This window comes from Oncorhynchus tshawytscha, unplaced genomic scaffold, assembly GCF_018296145.1.
Source record: "Oncorhynchus tshawytscha isolate Ot180627B unplaced genomic scaffold, Otsh_v2.0 Un_contig_2312_pilon_pilon, whole genome shotgun sequence".
NCBI classification, from domain to species: Eukaryota; Metazoa; Chordata; class Actinopteri; order Salmoniformes; family Salmonidae; genus Oncorhynchus; species Oncorhynchus tshawytscha.
Window position 1 is genome coordinate 153,930 of NW_024609723.1, and position 22,476 is coordinate 176,405.

The window sequence follows — 22,476 nt, forward strand, 5'->3', positions numbered from 1 at the left end:
CACTATTACATCCACTTCCGTTTTCCTGCACATGAATTTCCGCTCACTATCCCCACGCTGTAGCGTTTATCAAGCTACATTCAGTGGGCACAATATTGGAAGGAAATTAGCGAATCCTTTAACAAAATGAGGCCTTTAACAGACGACGAGACAAAAACGATGTTTGAGAAACTCTCCAAATAGTGAGTATTGACATGTGATCTTGAAAGACGAGGTTGACGTTATTTTGAAACTGTTATGGCTGTTCAGACTCGCTCCATGCTTGATCAACCAAACTCGTGTAGTTTTGCCTGCTAGTTAGTGCACAGGGTTGATAAACACCAGTCTATATCCAGTCTCTTTGGTGCTATGCTCATGATGAGTCTTTAACCTGCTATACCTGTTATGCTTCTCAGCAAGCTGGCTAATACGTCGTCTGTGTTGATGACACGTGATTTGAAATAGTCTGAAATTCTCTGAATCTACATTGACAATGTGTGACACCTTCCTCTTGTCTGTCCACAGCATTGGTGAGAACATCAAACACCTGGTGGATCGACCCGATGGGACATATTGCTTCAGACTTCACAATGACCGTGTATATTACATCAGGTAAACGACGCTACAGAGCTGCTGTTATTGTTAAATATTACCTATGGATATTGTAAAGCAGGTTACTTCATGATCATCTCTTTGGGTAGTTAAGATATTGTCACTTTTTTTTTGTATCAGTGAGACAATTCTGAAGTTGGCTACCAACATCTCCCGTGGTAAGTTGGTGTCGGTGGGCACCTGCTTTGGGAAGTTCACCAAGACCATTAAGTTCCGCCTGCACATCACAGCACTGGACTTTCTGGCACCATATGCCAAGGTAAACAAGAAGCAGGAAGTGGAGGCCCCCTGACCTCTCACTGTGTATAATTATAACCACAGTCATGTTAGAAGGTAAACAAGAAGCAGGAAGTGGAGGCCCTCTGACCTCTCACATGTTACTATGTATAATGATAACCACAGCCATGTTAGAAGGTAAACAAGAAGCAGGAAGTGGAGGCCCTCTGACCTCTCACATGTCACTATGTATAATGATAACCACAGCCATGTTAGAAGGTAAACAAGAAGCAGGAAGTGGAGGCCCTCTGACCTCTCACTGTGTATAATCTACACTTAGAAGTGTAGATATTGTAACATTTTTAAAAATGTCACTAGGCAAGTCGGATAAGAACAAATTCTTATTTACAATGATGGCCTACTGGGGAACATTGGCTTAATTGCCTTGTTCAGGGGCAGAAGATTCGCTATTTTTTTGACCTTGTAAGCCCAGGGATTCGTTCCAGCAACCTTTCGGTTACTGGCCCAATGCTCTAACCAGTAGGCTACCTGCCGCTCCAAAATGACTCTGACGACAGCCAGGTGAAACTAGAGGTTTAGTTCGATAATCATATTTGCGTAAGCTTTAAAATGAACATCAATATCTCTCTCAAACGACAGGATCTCAGTTAAGACATTGGTAGTCCTGTAATAATGGAGCTATGGTCTGAGTAACTGAACCCTCTGTGTGATCAGTTCAAGGTGTGGGTTAAGCCCGGGCAGGAGCAGTCCTTCCTCTATGGGAACCATGTGTTGAAGTCTGGTCTGGGGAGGATCACAGAGAACACCAACCAATACCAGGGTGTGGTGGTGTATTCCATGGCAGACGTACCACTGGTGAGTTGGCCCTCCCCCTTCACATACTGTACATTATCCAATCACTTCAGTCAACATATAGCCCTCCCTCTTCACATACTGTACATTATCCAATCTAATCAGTCAACATATAGCCCTCCCTCCAGTCATTATCCTATCTAATCAGTCAACATATAGCCCTCCCTCTTCATACTGTACATCCATTATCCAGTCACTTCAGTCAACATATAGCCCTCCCTCTTCACATACTGTCCATTATCCAATCAAATCAGTCAACATATAGCCCTCCCTCTTCACATACTGTCCATTATCCAATCAAATCAGTCAACATATAGCCCTCCCTCTTCACATACTGTCCATTATCCAATCACTTCAGTCAGCATATAGTCCTCCCTCCAGTCATTATCAAATCAGTCAACATATAGCCCTCCCTTCAGTCAACATGTAGCCCTCCCTTCCGTCAACATATAGCCCTCCAATCATTATCCAATCAATTCAGTCAACATGTAGCCCTCCCTCCAGTCATTATCCAATCACTTCAGTCATTATCCAATCACTTCAGTCAACACATAGGGCAGCTTTCCCAGAGTTGAACTAGTCAGACTAATGGAGAATCTCTATTAAATGCTTTTTGGTCCAGGACTTGACTTAATCTGTGTGGTAAACCGACCCATGTTGTCAGTTCTACACAGCATCTCTGTTGGATAGTGATCGCTTGACAACCTAATATCTAAAGCACCAGTAACCATAGTAACTCCTAGGTAACCGTGACGTGCAGGTTTGAACACGTCCCTCTGGTCTTCCTGCAGGGTTTTGGAGTGGCAGCCAAGTCCACCCAGGAGTGCAGAAGAGTGGACCCCATGTCCATCGTTGTGTTCCACCAGGCAGACATCGGAGAGTTCATCAGGTCTGAGGACACGCTCACATAAGGAGTCGTCAAACTGGACTATCAATTATACACAGTAGTACTTCCTCTCCTCGGGGACCACCCTACAAACTGGACTATCAATTATACACAGAGGTACTTCCTCTCCTCGGACCACCCTAGAGGGTTGGGAGGTACAGCTATGTGACACGTCTGGTCCCTGAGAGGTTTGGGGAGACCCTGGTCTTCAGGATATGATTGTGTATTTCCCTCTAATTTACCAAGGGGCCAGTGACTGTCTGGATAGTTTCATCAGACTGTCAGCTACCAACATCCCTGTCACTATGGCTGAGTGATTTACATTCATCTACCCAACATCCCTGTCACTATGAATTATGAATGTGTACCACTCAGCCAATCTAAATAAATGTTTTTGTAAATTGAATATTTGAGGTTTTATGTCATATTCTGTATGGTTCTCTGGTTTAAGCAGTTAATTCCATCAGCATAAAATTAAAACTGTTTTGGTATACTGAAATGTTTTTCTCCTCCCAACAAAATGAATAAATGTTGGATCTGTTACTAACACTTAAATATAGCATGTATTTCCTGTGGCTATTATTCAATGCTGTAAGCTGACCAGTCAGTAGAAGCCAGTCCTGTGGTAAACGTTAGGCCAGTCAGTAGAAGCCAGTCCTGTGGTAAACGTGAAGCCAGTCCTGTGGTAAACGTGAAGCCAGTCCTGTGGTAAACGTTAGGCCAGTCCTGTGGTAAACATGAAGCCAGTCCTGTGGTAAACGTTAGGCCAGTCAGTAGAAGCCAGTCCTGTGGTAAACGTGAAGCCAGTCCTGTGGTAAACGTTAGGCCAGTCAGTAGAAGCCAGTCCTGTGGTAAACATTAGGCCAGTCCTGTGGTAAACATTAGGCCAGTCCTGTGGTAAACGTGAAGCCAGTCCTGTGGTAAACGTTAGGCCAGTCAGTAGAAGCCAGTCTAGAAACCTGTGGTAAACGTTAGGCCAGTCAGTAGAAACCAGTCCTGTGGTAAACGTGAAGCCAGTCAGTAGAAACCAGTCCTGTGGTAAACGTTAAGCCAGTCAGTAGAAGCCAGTCCTGTGGTAAACGTTAGGCCAGTCAGTAGAAACCAGTCCTGTGGTAAACGTGAAGCCAGTCCTGTGGTAACCGTTAGGCCAGTCAGTAGAAACCAGTCCTGTGGTAACCGTTAGGCCAGTCAGTAGAAACCAATCCTGTGGTAACCGTTAGGCCAGTCAGTAGAAACCAGTCCTGTGGTAAACGTTAGGCCAGTCAGTAGAAACCAGTCCTGTGGTAACCGTTAGGCCAGTCAGTGGTAACCGTTAGGCCAGTCAGTAGAAACCAGTCCTGTGGTAACCGTTAGGCCAGTCAGTAGAAACCAGTCCTGTGGTAAACGTGAAACCAGTCCTGTGGTAACCGTTAGGCCAGTCAGTAGAAGCCAGTCCTGTGGTAACCGTTAAGCCAGTCAGTAGAAACCAGTCCTGTGGTAACGTTACCGTGAAACCAGTCCTGTGGTAACCGTGAAACCAGTCCAGTAAGAAACCAGTCCTGTGGGTAAGTCCTGTGGTAAACGTTAGGCCAGTCAGTAGAAACCAGTCCTGTGGTAACCGTTAGGCCAGTCAGTAGAAGAGAAGTCTTTATTTTACCAAGAAAGACAAGTGATAAAATACTTCTATAAACATGTCTAAAACAAAATGGCAGAATCAACATGTATCTTAGTCCAAAGGCCCTCTGCCCGTCTTCAGCTTCCTGTTGACAGATGTGCGACGGGCAAACATGTATCCTTGGTGGAAAGGAAACGTCACAACTGGATAACGTCATCATTGTCTTGCGTAGCTCCGAGGCCCTCCAGCGTTCGAATTCGTTACTGCACCCCGTAGCAAATGTAAACTAAAAATCTAATTTCTTATTGGACAAGTTAGACGCTTTGGTCCCCTCAGACCAACTTGAGTTTCTTCATGGTTCTCCACCGATCCTTGATGTTCACGGCGGTTCGGCCCAAGAAGGGGAAAGAGGACTTTACTCTGGACCAGTTCCCCTCTCCGTAGCGCCTCACTCCCTCCTTCACCCACTCCGTCTCCTCTGCTGTCCACATCTACAGGAGGGACACAACAGAACACGCAAGGTATAGTAAACACACTGTAGGGGACAGCACTTAGGGTTAACATAGGGAGGGGACAACACTTAGGGTAAACATTAAACACACTGCAGGGGACTTAGGAGTAAACACACTGTAGGGGACAACACTTAGGGTAAACATAGGAGACACACTGTAGGGGACAACACTTAGGGGACAACATAGTAAACACACTGTAGGAGACAACACTTAGGTTAAACACTGTAAACACACTGTAGGGACAACACTTAGGGTAAACACTGTAAACACACTAGGGTAGACATAGTAAAAACACACTGTAGGGGACAAACATAGGTAAACATAGTAAACACACTGTAGGGGACAACACTTAGGGTACATAGTAAAACACTTAGGGTAAACATAGTAAACACACTGTAGGGGACAACACTTAGTGTTAACATTGTAAACACACTGTAGGGGACAACACTTAGGGTTAACACACTGTAGGGGACAACACTTAGGGTTAACACACTGTCTCCTCCAGTAGTTCTGTTGTACCCAGAACCTAAACTCACCCTCTCCCGGTAGTTCTGTCTTCAGAACCTAAACTCACCTTCTTCCTGCCTCCTCCAGTAGTACTGGCGTTGTCCTCAGAACCTACACAAAGACAGATGTCAGAACTCCATAGTAAATCACTAGTAATAAACATTATATAGTTTTGAATCATAATTACTGTCTTTGTGAGGGGAGTCAAATAAATCCTCTTCATCACTCCACCTATCCTTGGATTCCTTAGCAACACTGAATAGCTGCTTCCTGCAGATGACATCACCATTATAAAAGAGATAAAGTCGATCAGCTGTGATCTTCAACATCATCCTCTATAGCTGAAATACATAACCATTCAGTCGGAAGTTACCATACACTCAGGTTGGAGTCATTAAAACTCGCTTTTCAACCACTCCACAAACTATAGTTTTGGCAAGTCGGTTAGGACATCTACTTTATGTGACAAGTCATTTTTCCAACGATTGTTTACAGATTATTTCACTGTATCACAATTCCAGTGGGTCAGGAGTCTACATACACTGAGTTGACTGGGCCTTTTAAACAGCTTGGAATATTCCAGAAAATGTCATGGCTTTAGAAGCTTCTGATTGGCTAATTGACATCATTTGAAGGTGTACCTGTGGATGTATTTCAAGGCCTACCTTCAAACTCAGTGCCTCTTTGCTTGACATCATGGGAAAATCAAAAGAAATCAGCCAAGACTTCAGAAAATAAATTGTAGATCTCTGGTTCATCCTTGGGAGCAATTTCCAAATGCCTGAAGTTACCATGTTAATCTGTACAAACAATAGTACGCAAGTATAAACACCATGGGATCACGCAGCCGTCATACCGCTCAGGAAGGAGATGCGTTCTGTCTCCTAGAGATGAACGTACTTTGGTGTGAAAAGAGCAAATCAATCCCAGAACAGCAGCAAAGGACCTTGTGAAGATGCTGGAGGAAACAGGTACAAAAGTATCTATATCCACAGTAAAACAAGTCCTACATCGACATAACCTGAAAGGCCGCTCAGCAAGGAAGAAGCCACTGCTCCAAAACCACCATAAAAAAGCCAGACTACGGTTAGCAACTGCACATGGGGACAAAGATAGTACTTTTTGGAGAAATGTCCTCTGGTCTGATGAAACAAAAATAGAACTGTTTGGCCATAATGACCATCGTTATGTTTGGAGGAAAAAGGGGAGGCTTGCAAGCTGAAGAACACCATCCCACCCGTGAAGCACGGGGGTGGCAGCATCATGCTTTGCTGCAGGAGGGACTGGTGCACTTCACAAAATAGATGGCATCATGAGGAAAGAAAATGATGTGGATATATTGAAGCAACATCTCAGGACATCAGTCAGGAAGTTAAAGCTTGGTCGCAAATGGGTTTTCCAAATGGACAATGACCCCAAGCATACTTCCAAAGTTGTGGCAAAATGGCTTAAGGACAACAAAGTCAAGGTATTGGAGTGGCCATCACAAAGCCCTGACCTCAATCCTATTGAAAATTTGTGGGCAGAACTGAAAAAGCTTGTGCGAGCAAGGAGACCTACAAACCTGACTCAGTTACACCAGCTCTGTCAGGAAGAATGGGCCAAAATTCACCCAACTTATTGTGGGAAGCTTGTGGAAGGCTACCCGAAACGTTTGACCCAAGTTAAACAATTTAGGCAATGCTACCAAATACTAATGAAGTGTATGTAAACTTCTGACCCACTGGAAATATGCTGAAAGAAATAAAAGCTGAAATAAATCACTCTCTACTATTATTCTGACATTTCACATTCTTAAAATAAAGTGGTGATCCTAACTGACCTAAGACTAAATGTCAGGAATTGTGAAAAACTGAGTTTAAATGTATTAGACTAAGGTGTATGTAAACTTCTGACTTCAACTGTATGTCTCCTACAATCACATCAGAAGGGAGAAGACAGAATGATACTCTACTATATAGTTCGACATACCACTTCGGATCAGGTCCCTTTTTACTGGTGGAGGCCTTCTGAGGGGTGGGGCTTCTCTGGTGGGTGGGGCCTCTCTGGGGGTGTGGGTGGAGCTTCTCTGGTGGGTGGGGCCTCTCTGGGGGGTGGGTGGAGCTTCTCTGGGGGTGGAGATTCTCTTATGTGAAGAGCCTCTCTGGGGGTGGGTGCGGAGCCTCTCTGGGGGTGGGGGGGTGGGGGGGGGTAGGGATTCTCTTATGTGAAGATCCTCTCTGGGGGGTGGGTGCGGAGCCTCTCTGCTCAGGGGTGTCATCTAGAATACACACATCCTCCTCAGGGTCAGACGAGGTCCTGGAGTCAGACAGAGGTTGTATTCATTAGGGCACACCATAGCAAAACGATTTGCAAGCGTTTCTTATTGGACAAGGTCAGGAAGTCCCCTCTCCCTTTCAGTCCACTTCCCTTCGTCAAACTCGTCAACTCGTGTCCCTCGTTAGAAACGTGTTAAAGAGACAGTTAAAAGGTGCTTCCTTTAACACAGTACTACATGCAGGGACGTCCTTCTTGTTCCTGACTTACTCTTCGGTTATCTTGCCGGCTCGTCGTTTTCTATACTTCCGTGTTGGTGGGCTGTAGGTGGAGGCGGAGCTTAGTGGGTCCGCCCGGCTGACTGACTCCTCCCCATTGGATACTGATTCTTGAGAGGCCGTAGAATCCTGCACACCAGGGTTAAAATATGAGGTAATGAATCCTACACAACCAGGGTTATAATGAGGTAATGAGTCCTGCACACCAGGGTTATAATGAGGTAATGAGTCCTACACAGAGTTAAAATATGAGGTAATGAATCCTACACACCCGAGTTAAAATATGAGGTAATGAGTCCTACACACCAGGGTTATAATGAGGTAATGAGTCCTACACAGAGTTAAAATATGAGGTAATGAGTACTACACAGAGTTATAATATGAGGTAATGAGTCCTGCACCAGGGTTGTAATATGAGGTAATGAGTCCTACACACCAGGGTTATAGTATGAGGTAATGAGTCCTACACACCAGGGTTATAATATGAGGTAATGAGTCCTACACACCAGGGTTATAATATGAGGTAATGAGTCCTACACACCAGGGTTATAATATGAGGTAATGAGTCCTACACACCAGGGTTAAAATATGAGGTAATGAGTCCTTCACACCAGGGTTATAATATGAGGTAATAAGTCCTACACACCAGGGTTATAATATGAGGTAATGAGTCCTACACACCAGGGTTATAATATGAGGTAATGAGTCCTACACACCAGGGTTATAATATGAGGTAATGAGTCCTACACACCAGGGTTATAATATGAGGTAATGAGTCCTACACACCAGGGTTAAAATATGAGGTAATAAGTCCTGCACACCAGAGTTAAAATATGAGGTAATGAGTCCTACACACCAGAGTTAAAATATGAGGTAATGAGTCCTGCACACCAGAGTTAAAATATGAGGTAATGAGTCCTACAATCCAGGGTTATAATATGAGGTAATGAGTTCTACACACCAGGGTTATAATATGAGGTAATGAGTCCTACACACCAGGGTTAGAATATGAGGTAATGAGTCCTACACACCAGGGTTAGAATATGAGGTAATGAGTCCTACAATCCAGGGTTATAATATGAGGTAATGAGTTCTACACACCAGGGTTAGAATATGAGGTAATGAGTCCTACAATCCAGGGTTATAATATGAGGTAATGAGTCCTACACACCAGGGTTAGAATATGAGGTAATGAGTCCTGCACACCAGAGTTAAAATATGAGGTATCCCTCACCATCATCAATCATTAAACCCCTATTCCTCCTGCTCTCTTCCCTCACCATCATTAAACCCCTATTCCTCCAGCTCTCTTCCCTCACCATCATTAAACCCCTATTCCTCCTGCTCTCTTCCCTCACCATCATCAATCATTAAACCCCTATTCCTCCAGCTCTCTTCCCTCACCATCATCAATCATTAAACCCCTATTCCTCCTGCTCTCTTCCCTCACCATCATTAAACACCTATTCCTCCAGCTCTCTTCCCTCACCATCATCAATCATTAAACCCCTATTCCTCCAGCTCTCTTCCCTCACCATCATTAAACCCCTATTCCTCCTGCTCTCTTCCCTCACCATCATCAATCCACCAAGTGATTCATTACCAACTCACAGGAAAACAGACATTAAAACCTCAACCCTGCTGGTTCGCTCTCTTCTCTCACCTGGCTGTCTGGCTCCATAACCAGCCTGGCTATGGTATGAGGCCAGCCTCGGCTCTTCCACTGGGGGCCTGGTGCCAGGCCAGCAGGGGGAACCAGGTCAGCAGGGGGAACCAGGTCAGCAGGGGGAACCAGGTCAGCAGGGGGAACCAGGTCAACAGGGGGAACCAGGTCAGCAGGGGAAGCCTCCATTGGACTGTCGGACTCTCTCTGGGACCTGGGGACGTCCTGCTCCAACACAGCGTCTGAGCCCTGCCTGGGGTCATGTCAGATTCACTTTTACCAGGGGTCACTCCCAATACACTTTAACAATGAAAAGAGACAAACACACAGTGGACACAACATCAACAACATTAAAACTTGACAAACTGGGGAGCAGAACAGTCCATAGGACCAGCCTGGAGAAATACACTGTTTGGGATGACAAGGAGTGGAACAATAGACAAACAGACTGGTTCCCAGGCTACCATAGGGTAGTGATATGACTGGTTCCCAGGCTACCATAGGACAGGAAGCAGTAGGGTAGTGATATGACTGGTTCCCAGGATACCATAGGGTAGTGATATGACTGGTTCCCAGGCTACCATAGGACAGGAAGCAGCAGGGTAGTGATATGACTGGTTCCCAGGCTACCATAGGGTAGTGATATGACTGGTACCCAGGCTACCATAGGACAGGAAGCAGCAGGGTAGTGATATAACTGGTTCCCAGGCTACCATAGGGTAGTGATATGACTGGTACCCAGGCTACCATAGGACAGGAAGCAGTAGGGTAGTGATATAACTGGTTCCCAGGCTACCATAGGGTAGTGATATGACTGGTTCCCAGGCTACCATAGGGTAGTGATATGACTGGTTCCCAGGCTACCATAGGACAGGAAGCAGCAGGGTAGTGATATGACTGGTTCCCAGGCTACCATAGGACAGGAAGCAGCAGGGTAGTGATATGACTTGTTCCCAGGCTACCATAGGGTAGCGATATGACTGGTACCAGGCTACCATAGGACAGGAGGCAGCAGGGTAGTGATATGACTGGTTCCCAGGCTACCATAGGGTAGTGATATGACTGGTACCCAGGCTACCATAGGGTAGTGATATGACTGGTTCCCAGGCTACCATAGGGTAGTGATATGACTGGTACCCAGGCTACCATAGGGTAGTGATATGACTGGTTCCCAGGCTACCATAGGGTAGTGATATGACTGGTTCCCAGGCTACCATAGGGTAGTGATATAACTGGTTCCCAGGCTACCATAGGGTAGTGATATGACTGGTTCCCAGGCTACCATAGGGTAGTGATATGACTGGTTCCCAGGCTACCATAGGACAGGAAGCAGTAGGGTAGTGATATGACTGGTTCCCAGGCTACCATAGGACAGGAAGCAGCAGGGTAGTGATATGACTGGTTCCCAGGCTACCATAGGGTAGTGATATGACTGGTTCCCAGGCTACCATAGGGTAGTGATATGACTGGTTCCCAGGCTACCATAGGGTAGCGATATGACTGGTACCAGGCTACCATAGGACAGGAGGCAGCAGGGTAGTGATATGACTGGTTCCCAGGCTACCATAGGGTAGCGATATGACTGTTACCAGGCTACCATAGGACAGGAAGCAGTAGGGTAGCGATATGACTGGTTCCCAGGCTACCATAGGACAGGAAGCAGTAGGGTAGTGATATGACTGGTTCCCAGGCTACCATAGGACAGGAAGCAGCAGGGTAGTGATATGACTGGTTCCCAGGCTACCATAGGGTAGTGATATGATTGGTTCCCAGGCTACCACAGGGTAGTGATATGACTGGTTCCCAGGCTACCATAGGGTAGTGATATGACTGGTTCCCAGACTACCATAGGGTAGTGATATGACTGGTTCCCAGACTACCATAGGACAGGAAGCAGCAGGGTAGTGATATGACTGGTTCCCAGGCTACCATAGGGTAGTGATATGACTGGTTCCCAGGCTACCATAGGACAGGAAGCAGTAGGGTAGTGATATGACTGGTTCCCAGGCTACCATAGGGTAGTGATATGACTGGTTCCCAGGCTACCAAAGGGGGTGATATGACTGGTTCCCAGGCTACCAAAGGGGGTGATATGACTGGTTCCCAGGCTACCATAGGGGGGTGATATGACTGGTACCCAGGCTACCATAGGACAGGAAGCAGCAGGGTAGTGATATGACTGGTTCCCAGGCTACCATAGGACAGGAAGCAGCAGGGTAGTGATATGACTGGTTCCCAGGCTACCATAGGGTAGCGATATGACTGGTACCAGGCTACCATAGGACAGGAGGCAGCAGGGTAGTGATATGACTGGTTCCCAGGCTACCATAGGGTAGTGATATGACTGGTTCCCAGGCTACCATAGGGTAGTAATATGACTGGTTCCCAGGCTACCATAGGACAGGAAGCAGCAGGGTAGTGATATGACTGGTTCCCAGGCTACCATAGGACAGGAAGCAGCAGGGTAGTGATATGACTTGTTCCCAGGCTACCATAGGGTAGCGATATGTCTGGTACCAGGCTACCATAGGACAGGAGGCAGCAGGGTAGTGATATGACTGGTTCCCAGGCTACCATAGGGTAGTGATATGACTGGTACCCAGGCTACCATAGGGTAGTGATATGACTGGTTCCCTGGCTACCATAGGACAGGAAGCAGCAGGGTAGTGATATGACTGGTTCCCAGGCTACCATAGGGTAGCGATATGACTGGTACCAGGCTACCATAGGACAGGAGGCAGCAGGGTAGTGATATGACTGGTTCCCAGGCTACCATAGGGTAGCGATATGACTGGTACCAGGCTACCATAGGACAGGAAGCAGTAGGGTAGCGATATGACTGGTTCCCAGGCTACCATAGGACAGGAAGCAGTAGGGTAGTGATATGACTGGTTCCCAGGCTACCATAGGACAGGAAGCAGCAGGGTAGTGATATGACTGGTTCCCAGGCTACCATAGGGTAGTGATATGACTGGTTCCCAGGCTACCACAGGGTAGTGATATGACTGGTTCCCAGACTACCATAGGACAGGAAGCAGCAGGGTAGTGATATGACTGGTTCCCAGGCTACCATAGGACAGGAAGCAGAAGGGTAGTGATATGACTGGTTCCCAGGCTACCATAGGGTAGTGATATGACTGGTTCCCAGGCTACCATAGGACAGGAAGCAGTAGGGTAGTGATATGACTGGTTCCCAGGCTACCATAGGGGGGTGATATGACTGGTTCCCAGGCTACCATAGGGGTGATATGACTGGTACCCAGGATACCATAGGACAGGAAGCAGTAGGGTAGTGATATGACTGGTTCTCAGGCTACCATAGGACAGGAAGCAGCAGGGTAGTGATATGACTGGTTCCCAGGCTACCATAGGGTAGTGATATGACTGGTTCCCAGGCTACCATAGGACAGGAAGCAGTAGGGTAGTGATATGACTGGTTCCCAGGCTACCATAGGACAGGAAGCAGTAGGGTAGTGATATGACTGGTTCCCAGGCTACCACAGGGGGTGATATGACTGGTTCCCAGGCTACCATAGGGTAGTGATATGACTGGTTCCCAGGCTACCATAGGGTAGTGATATGACTGGTACCCAGGCTACCATAGGACAGGAAGCAGCAGGGTAGTGATATGACTGGTTCCCAGGCTACCATAGGACAGGAAGCAGCAGGGTAGTGATATGACTGGTTCCCAGGCTACCATAGGGTAGTGATATGACTGGTACCCAGGCTACCATAGGACAGGAAGCAGCAGGGTAGTGATATGACTGGTTCCCAGGCTACCATAGGACAGGAAGCAGCAGGGTAGTGATATGACTGGTTCCCAGGCTACCATAGGACAGGAAGCAGTAGGGTAGTGATATGACTGGTACCAGGCTACCATAGGACAGGAAGCAGTAGGGTAGTGATATGACTGGTTCCCAGGCTACCATAGGGTAGTGATATGACTGGTTCCCAGGCTACCATAGATGACTGGTTCCCAGGAAGCAGCAGGGCAGCAGTGATATGACTGGTTCCAGGCTACCATAGGACAGGAAGCAGTAGGGTAGTGATATGACTGGTTCCCAGGCTACCATATGACAGGAAGCAGTAGGGTAGTGATATGACTGGTTCCCAGGCTACCATAGGACAGGAAGCAGCAGGGTAGTGATATGACTGGTTCCCAGGCTACCATAGAGCAGGAAGCAGCAGGGTAGTGATATGACTGGTTCCCAGGCTACCATAGGGTAGTGATATGACTGGTTCCCAGGCTACCATAGGACAGGAAGCAGTAGGGTAGTGATATGACTGGTTCCCAGGCTACCATAGGACAGGAAGCAGTAGGGTAGTGATATGACTGGTTCCCAGGCTACCATAGGGGGTGATATGACTGGTTCCCAGGCTACCATAGGGTAGTGATATGACTGGTTCCCAGGCTACCATAGGGTAATGATATGACTCGTTTCCAGGCTACCATAGGACAGGAAGCAGTAGGGTAGTGATATGACTGGTTCCCAGGCTACCATAGGGTAGTGATATGACATGACTGGTTCCCAGGCTACCATAGGACAGGAAGCAGTAGGGTAGTGATATGACTGGTTCCCAGGCTACCATAGGACAGGAAGCAGTAGGGTAGTGATATGACTGGTTCCCAGGCTACCATAGGGTAATGATATGACTCGTTTCCAGGCTACCATAGGACAGGAAGCAGTAGGGTAGTGATATGACTGGTTCCCAGGCTACCATAGGGTAGTGATATGACTGGTTCCCAGGCTACCATAGGGTAGTGATATGACATGACTGGTTCCCAGGCTACCATAGGGTAGTGATATGACATGACTGGTTCCCAGGCTACCATAGGGTAGTGATATGACATGACTGGTTCCCAGGCTACCATAGGACAGGAAGCAGTAGGGTAGTGATATGAATTGTTCCCAGGCTACCATAGGGGGGTGATATGACTGGTACCCAGGCTACCATAGGACAGGAAGCAGCAGGGTAGTGATATGACTGGTTCCCAGGCTACCATAGGGTAGTGATATGACTGGTTCCCAGGCTCCAATAGGACAGGAAGCAGCAGGGTAGTGATTTGATTGACAACCTGGGGCTTTCAGAGAGGTGCAGGAGAGGTTCCTCTTGGTCCACAGCAGCACCTCCTTTTGCTGCGTTCTCCTCCATCACCTCCCTTTCCACCTCCTCCTCCAGCTCGGCAAAGGTCATGGGCTCCCTCAGCTCCTCGGCCAGGGATGTATAAACGGCCATCAGCTGGCTGCGGGTCAGCAGGACGCCACCGGGGGGAGGACTGGGGGAGAGAGAGGGGGAGGCAGTTTAGACTGGGAGGACCTGAGGGAGAGAGAGGGGGAGGCAGTTTAGACTGGAGGGAGAGAGAGGGGGAGGCAGTTTAGACTGGGAGGACCTGGGGAGAGAGAGGGGAGGCAGTTTAGACTGGAAGGACTGGAGAGAGAGGAGGCAGTTTAGACTGGGAGGACTAGAGGGAGAGAGAGAGAGGGAGGCAGTTTAGACTGGGAGGACTGAGAGAGAGAGAGCAGTTTAGACTGGGAGGACTGGAGAGAGAGAGAGAGAGATCAGTTTAGACTGGGAGGACTGGAGAGAGAGAGAGAGAGAGAGTCAGTTTAGACTGGGAGGACTGGAGAGAGAGAGAGAGACAGTTTAGACTGGAGAGAGAGAGAGAGAGAGAGAGACAGTTTAGACTGGAGAGAGAGAGAGAGAGAGACAGTTTAGACTGGGAGGAGAGAGAGAGAGAGACAGTTTAGACTGGAAGGAGAGAGAGAGAGACAGTTTAGACTGGAGAGAGAGAGAGAGAGAGAGACAGTTTAGACTGAGAGAGAGAGAGAGAGAGAGAGACAGTTTAGACTGAGAGAGAGAGAGAGAGTTTAGACTGGGAGAGAGAGAGAGACAGTTTAGACTGGGACTGGAGAGAGAGAGAGAGAGAGAGACAGTTTAGACTGGAAGGACTGAGAGAGAGAGAGAGTTTAGACTGGAGAGAGAGAGAGAGTTTAGACTGGAGAGAGAGAGAGGAGAGTCAGTTTAGACTGGGAGGACTGAGAGAGAGAGAGACAGTTTAGACTGGGAGGCCTGGAGAGAGAGAGAGAGAGAGAGAGACAGTTTAGACTGGGAGGACTGGAGAGAGAGAGAGACAGTTTAGACTGAGAGAGAGAGAGAGACAGTTTAGACTGGGAGAGAGAGAGAGAGAGAGAGACAGTTTAGACTGGAGAGAGAGAGACAGAGAGAGAGAGAGAGAGAGAGACAGTTTAGACTGGAGACAGTTTAGACTGGGAGAGAGAGAGAGAGAGACAGTTTAGAGAGAGAGAGAGAGAGAGAGACAGTTTAGACTGGGAGAGAGAGAGAGAGAGAGACAGTTTAGACTGGGAGAGGACTGGGAGGAGAGAGAGAGAGACAGTTTAGACTGGGAGGACTGGAGAGAGAGAGAGAGAGAGAGACAGTTTAGACTGGGAGGACTGGAGAGAGAGAGAGACAGTTTAGACTGGGAGGACTGAGAGAGAGAGAGACAGTTTAGACTGGGAGGACTGGAGAGAGAGAGAGACAGTTTAGACTGGGAGGACTGGAGAGAGAGAGAGAGAGAGAGAGACAGTTTAGACTGGGAGGACTGGAGAGGAGAGAGAGAGAGAGAGAGAGAGACAGTTTAGACTGGGAGGACTGAGAGAGAGAGAGAGAGAGACAGTTTAGACTGGGAGGACTGAGAGAGAGAGAGAGAGAGAGAGAGACAGTTTAGACTGGGAGGACTGGAGAGAGAGAGAGACAGTTTAGACTGGGAGGACTGGAGAGAGAGAGAGACAGTTTAGACTGGGAGGACTGGAGAGAGAGAGAGAGAGAGAGAGAGTCAGTTTAGACTGGGAGGACTGAGAGAGAGAGAGAGACAGTTTAGACTGGGAGGACTGGAGAGAGAGAGAGAGAGACAGTTTAGACTGGGAGGACTGAGAGAGAGAGAGAGACAGTTTAGACTGGGAGGACTGGAGAGAGAGAGAGAGAGACTTAGACTGGGAGGACTGAGAGAGAGAGAGAGAGAGACAGTTTAGACTGGGAGGACTGGGAGGAGAGAGAGAGAGAGAGAGAGAGAGTCAGTTTAGACTGGGAGGACTGGAGAGAGAGAGAGAGAGAGACAGTTTAGACTGGAGGACTGAGAGAGAGAGAGAGAGGGAGGCAGTTTAGACTGGGAGGACTGAGAGAGAGAGAGGGAGGCAGTTTAGACTGGGAGGACTGAGAGAGAGAGAGAGAGAGGCAGTTTAGACTGGGAGGACTGGAGAGAGAGAGAGGCAGTTTAGACTGGGAGACCTGGAGAGAGAGAGAGAGAGGGAGAGTCCCCTGTATATCCACACACTGTGGGGCCCCCTGTATATCCACACACTGTGGGGGGCCCCCTGTATATCCACACACTGTGGGGGGCCCCCTGTATATCCACACACTGTGGGGGGCCCCCTGTATATCCACACACTGTGGGGGGCCCCCTGTATATCCACACACTGTGGGGGCCCCTGTATATGCACACACTGTGGGGCCCAATGACCTTTAGGGTCTAGGCTCGGAAACTGGAAATCATGTTGTCACAATAATGGAACTAAAAGTGCTTTCTAAAGTCCATGTATTTGATTGATTGATATCAGATCAATAAGCTACCTGGGTTTGTGTCTGGATGTCTTCTCCTCTGTTGCTGGTAAAAGGTGGTCCTCTGGCTGAGGTTCTGAGGGACAGTCTCCTTCCTCTGCATCCTGTCTCTTCACCACCAGCTGTCTGGCAGCCTGATATTCACACAGACAGATCTCAGTTCAGTTAGGAACAGTGGGTTAGGGAGACAGATCTCACTGAGGTAATACAACACACTATATATGGAGAGGGGACACAGCCAGACTGATGCTGAGGTAATACACTACACTATATCTGGAGAGGGGACACAGCCAGACTGATGCTGAGGTAATACAACATACTATATATGGAGAGGGGACACAGCCAGACTGATGCTGAGGTAATACACTGATGCTGAGGTAAATACAACACACTATATATGGAGGGGACACAGCCAGACTGATGCTGAGGTAATACAACACACTATATATGGAGAGGGGACACAGCCAGACTGATGCTGAGGTAATACACTACACTATATATGGAGAGGGGACACAGCCAGACTGATGCTGAGGTAATACAACACACTATATATGGAGAGGGGACACAGCCAGACTGATGCTGAGGTAATACACTACACTATATCTGGAGAGGGGACACAGCCAGACTGATGTTGAGGTAATACAACACACTATATATGGAGAGGGGACACAGCCAGACTGATGCTGAGGTAATACACTACACTATATCTGGAGAGGGGACACAGCCAGACTGATGCTGAGGTAATACACTACACTATATCTGGAGAGGGGACACAGCCAGACTGATGCTGAGGTAATACCACACACTATATATGGAGAGGGGACACAGCCAGACTGATGCTGAGGTAATACCACACACTATATATGGAGAGGGGACACAGCCAGACTGATGCTGAGGTAATACACTACACTATATATGGAGAGGGGACACAGCCAGACTGATGCTGAGGTAATACACTACACTATATCTGGAGAGGGGACACAGCCAGACTGATGCTGAGGTAATACACTACACTATATCTGGAGAGGGGACACAGCCAGACTGATGCTGAGGTAATACCACACACTATATATGGAGAGGGGACACAGCCAGACTGATGCTGAGGTAATACCACACACTATATCTGGAGAGGGGACACAGCCAGACTGATGCTGAGGTAATACCACACACTATATATGGAGAGGGGACACAGCCAGACTGATGCTGAGGTAAAGCCACACACTATATCTGGAGAGGGGACACAGCCAGACTGATGCTGAGGTAATACACTACACTATATCTGGAGAGGGGACACAGCCAGACTGATGCTGAGGTAATACCACACACTATATCTGGAGAGGGGACACAGCCAGACTGTGCTGAGGTAATACACTACACTATATCTGGAGAGGGGACACAGCCAGACTGATGCTGAGGTAATACCACACACTATATCTGGAGAGGGGACACAGCCAGACTGATGCTGAGGTAATACCACACACTATATCTGGAGAGGGGACACAGCCAGACTGATGTTGAGGTAATACACTACACTATATCTGGAGAGGGGACACAGCCAGACTGATGCTGAGGTAATACCACACACTATATCTGAGAGGGGACACAGCCAGACTGATGCTGAGGTAATACCACACACTATATCTGGAGAGGGGACACAGCCAGACTGATGCTGAGGTAAAGCCACACACTATATCTGGAGAGGGGACACAGCCAGACTGATGCTGAGGTAATACAACACACTATATATGGAGAGGGGACACAGCCAGACTGATGCTGAGGTAATACACTACACTATATCTGGAGAGGGGACACAGCCAGACTGATGCTGAGGTAATACACTACACTATATCTGGAGAGGGGACACAGCCAGACTGATGCTGAGGTAATACCACACACTATATATGGAGAGGGGACACAGCCAGACTGATGCTGATGTAATACCACACACTATATCTGGAGAGGGGACACAGCCAGACTGATGCTGAGGTAATACCACACACTATATATGGAGAGGGGACACAGCCAGACTGATGCTGAGGTAATACCACACACTATATCTGGAGAGGGGACACAGCCAGACTGATGCTGAGGTAATACACTACACTATATATGGAGAGGGGACACAGCCAGACTGATGCTGAGGTAATACACTACACTATATATGGAGAGGGGACACAGCCAGACTGATGCTGAGGTAATACCACACACTATATATGGAGAGGGGACACAGCCAGACTGATGCTGAGGTAATACCACACACTATATATGGAGAGGGGACACAGCCAGACTGATGCTGAGGTAATACACTACACTATATCTGGAGAGGGGACACAGCCAGAGTGATGCTGAGGTAATACCACACACTATATCTGGAGAGGGGACACAGCCAGACTGATGCTGAGGTAATACACTACACTATATCTGGAGAGGGGACACAGCCAGACTGATGCTGAGGTAAAGCCACACACTATATATGGAGAGGGGACACAGCCAGACTGATGCTGAGGTAATACCACACACTATATATGGAGAGGGGACACAGCCAGACTGATGCTGAGGTAAAGCCACACACTATATCTGGAGAGGGGACACAGCCAGACTGATGCTGAGGTAATACACACACTATATCTGGAGAGGGGACACAGCCAGACTGATGCTGAGGTAATACCACACACTATATCTGGAGAGGGGACACAGCCAGACTGATGCTGAGGTAATACACTACACTATATCTGGAGAGGGGACACAGCCAGACTGATGCTGAGGTAATACCACACACTATATCTGGAGAGGGGACACAGCCAGACTGATGCTGAGGTAATACCACACACTATATATGGAGAGGGGACACAGCCAGACTGATGCTGAGGTAATACACTACACTATATCTGGAGAGGGGACACAGCCAGACTGATGCTGAGGTAATACCACACACTATATCTGGAGAGGGGACACAGCCAGACTGATGCTGAGGTAATACCACACACTATATATGGAGAGGGGACACAGCCAGACTGATGCTGAGGTAAAGCCACACACTATATCTGGAGAGGGGACACAGCCAGACTGATGCTGAGGTAATACCACACACTATATCTGGAGAGGGGACACAGCCAGACTGATGCTGAGGTAAAGCCACACACTATATATGGAGAGGGGACACAGCCAGACTGATGCTGAGGTAATACCACACACTATATATGGAGAGGGGACACAGCCAGACTGATGCTGAGGTAATACCACACACTATATATGGAGAGGGGACACAGCCAGACTGATGCTGAGGTAATACCACACACTATATCTGGAGAGGGGACACAGCCAGACTGATGCTGAGGTAATACCACACACTATATCTGGAGAGGGGACACAGCCAGACTGATGCTGAGGTAATACACTACACTATATCTGGAGAGGGGACACAGCCAGACTGATGCTGAGGTAAAGCCACACACTATATCTGGAGAGAGGACACAGCCAGACTGATGCTGAGGTAAAGCCACACACTATATCTGGAGAGGGGACACAGCCAGACTGATGCTGAGGTAAAGCCACACACTATATCTGGAGAGGGGACACAGCCAGACTGATGCTGAGGTAATACACTACACTATATCTGGAGAGGGGACACAGCCAGAGTGATGCTGAGGTAATACCACACACTATATATGGAGAGGGGACACAGCCAGAGTGATGCTGAGGTAATACCACACACTATATCTGGAGAGGGGACACAGCCAGACTGATGCTGAGGTAAAGCCACACACTATATCTGGAGAGGGGACACAGCCAGACTGATGCTGAGGTAAAGCCATACACTATATCTGGAGAGGGGACACAGCCAGACTGATGCTGAGGTAAAGCCATACACTATATCTGGAGAGGGGACACAGCCAGACTGATGCTGAGGTAAAGCCATACACTATATCTGGAGAGGGGACACAGCCAGACTGATGCTGAGGTAATACCACACACTATATATGGAGAGGGGACACAGCCAGACTGATGCTGAGGTAATACACTACACTATATCTGGAGAGGGGACACAGCCAGACTGATGCTGAGGTAATACACTACACTATATCTGGAGAGGGGACACAGCCAGACTGATGCTGAGGTAATACCACACACTATATATGGAGAGGGGACACAGCCAGACTGATGCTGAGGTAATACCACACACTATATATGGAGAGGGGACACAGCCAGACTGATGCTGAGGTAATACACTACACTATATATGGAGAGGGGACACAGCCAGACTGATGCTGAGGTAATACACTACACTATATCTGGAGAGGGGACACAGCCAGACTGATGCTGAGGTAATACACTACACTATATCTGGAGAGGGGACACAGCCAGACTGATGCTGAGGTAATACCACACACTATATATGGAGAGGGGACACAGCCAGACTGATGCTGAGGTAATACACTACACTATATCTGGAGAGGGGACACAGCCAGACTGTTGCTGAGGTAAAGCCACACACTATATATGGAGAGGGGACACAGCCAGACTGATGCTGAGGTAATACCACACACTATATATGGAGAGGGGACACAGCCAGACTGATGCTGAGGTAAAGCCACACACTATATCTGGAGAGGGGACACAGCCAGACTGATGCTGAGGTAATACACTACACTATATCTGGAGAGGGGACACAGCCAGACTGATGCTGAGGTAATACCACACACTATATCTGGAGAGGGGACACAGCCAGACTGATGCTGAGGTAATACACTACACTATATCTGGAGAGGGGACACAGCCAGACTGATGCTGAGGTAATACCACACACTATATCTGGAGAGGGGACACAGCCAGACTGATGCTGAGGTAATACCACACACTATATCTGGAGAGGGGACACAGCCAGACTGATGTTGAGGTAATACACTACACTATATCTGGAGAGGGGACACAGCCAGACTGATGCTGAGGTAATACACACACTATATCTGGAGAGGGGACACAGCCAGACTGATGCTGAGGTAATACCACACACTATATCTGGAGAGGGGACACAGCCAGACTGATGCTGAGGTAAAGCCACACACTATATCTGGAGAGGGGACACAGCCAGACTGATGCTGAGGTAATACCACACACTATATCTGGAGAGGGGACACAGCCAGACTGATGCTGAGGTAAAGCCACACACTATATCTGGAGAGGGGACACAGCCAGACTGATGCTGAGGTAATACCACACACTATATATGGAGAGGGGACACAGCCAGACTGATGCTGAGGTAATACCACACACTATATATGGAGAGGGGACACAGCCAGACTGATGCTGAGGTAATACCACACACTATATCTGGAGAGGGGACACAGCCAGACTGATGCTGAGGTAATACCACACACTATATCTGGAGAGGGGACACAGCCAGACTGATGCTGAGGTAATACACTACACTATATCTGGAGAGGGGACACAGCCAGACTGATGCTGAGGTAAAGCCACAC

The 22,476-nt window shown here is 48.0% G+C and overlaps 2 protein-coding genes across 2 annotated transcripts in view; one reads left to right on the forward strand and one right to left on the reverse strand.

Moving 5' to 3' along the window:
• The first annotated feature begins 20 nt into the window (after positions 1-20).
• On the forward strand, positions 21-3,121 carry nip7 (NIP7 nucleolar pre-rRNA processing protein). Its single transcript, XM_024409698.2, has 5 exons — positions 21-182; positions 505-591; positions 712-850; positions 1,543-1,683; positions 2,472-3,121. Exons 1-5 carry the CDS (start codon positions 127-129, stop codon positions 2,589-2,591), a joined length of 543 nt encoding a protein of 180 aa, XP_024265466.2. The 5' UTR covers positions 21-126; the 3' UTR covers positions 2,592-3,121.
• A 1,371-nt stretch (positions 3,122-4,492) lies between these two features.
• Positions 4,493-22,476, reverse strand: part of LOC112241643 (telomeric repeat-binding factor 2) — a 29,795-nt gene continuing 11,811 nt past the window's right edge. Inside the window, exons 6-13 of the mRNA XM_042317269.1 lie at positions 17,009-17,130; positions 14,454-14,654; positions 9,377-9,629; positions 7,706-7,842; positions 7,342-7,477; positions 7,176-7,287; positions 5,247-5,290; positions 4,493-4,651 (exon numbers count right to left, since the gene is read on the reverse strand). Coding sequence (XP_042173203.1) covers positions 4,493-4,651; positions 5,247-5,290; positions 7,176-7,287; positions 7,342-7,477; positions 7,706-7,842; positions 9,377-9,629; positions 14,454-14,654; positions 17,009-17,130 — 1,164 coding nt within the window. The remainder of the gene's footprint in view (positions 4,652-5,246; positions 5,291-7,175; positions 7,288-7,341; positions 7,478-7,705; positions 7,843-9,376; positions 9,630-14,453; positions 14,655-17,008; positions 17,131-22,476) is intronic.

What these genes read in the sequence shown, in the direction of transcription:
- nip7 (XM_024409698.2), top strand. Translation starts at nt 127, where the DNA reads ATGAGGCCTTTAACAGACGACGAGACAAAAACGATGTTTGAGAAACTC. An exon ending in TTTGAGAAACTCTCCAAATA is followed by an intron (nt 183 to 504) that starts GTGAGTATTGAC and finishes GTCTGTCCACAG; the next exon opens with CATTGGTGAGAACATCAAAC. An exon ending in CCATGGCAGACGTACCACTG is followed by an intron (nt 1,684 to 2,471) that starts GTGAGTTGGCCC and finishes GTCTTCCTGCAG; the next exon opens with GGTTTTGGAGTGGCAGCCAA.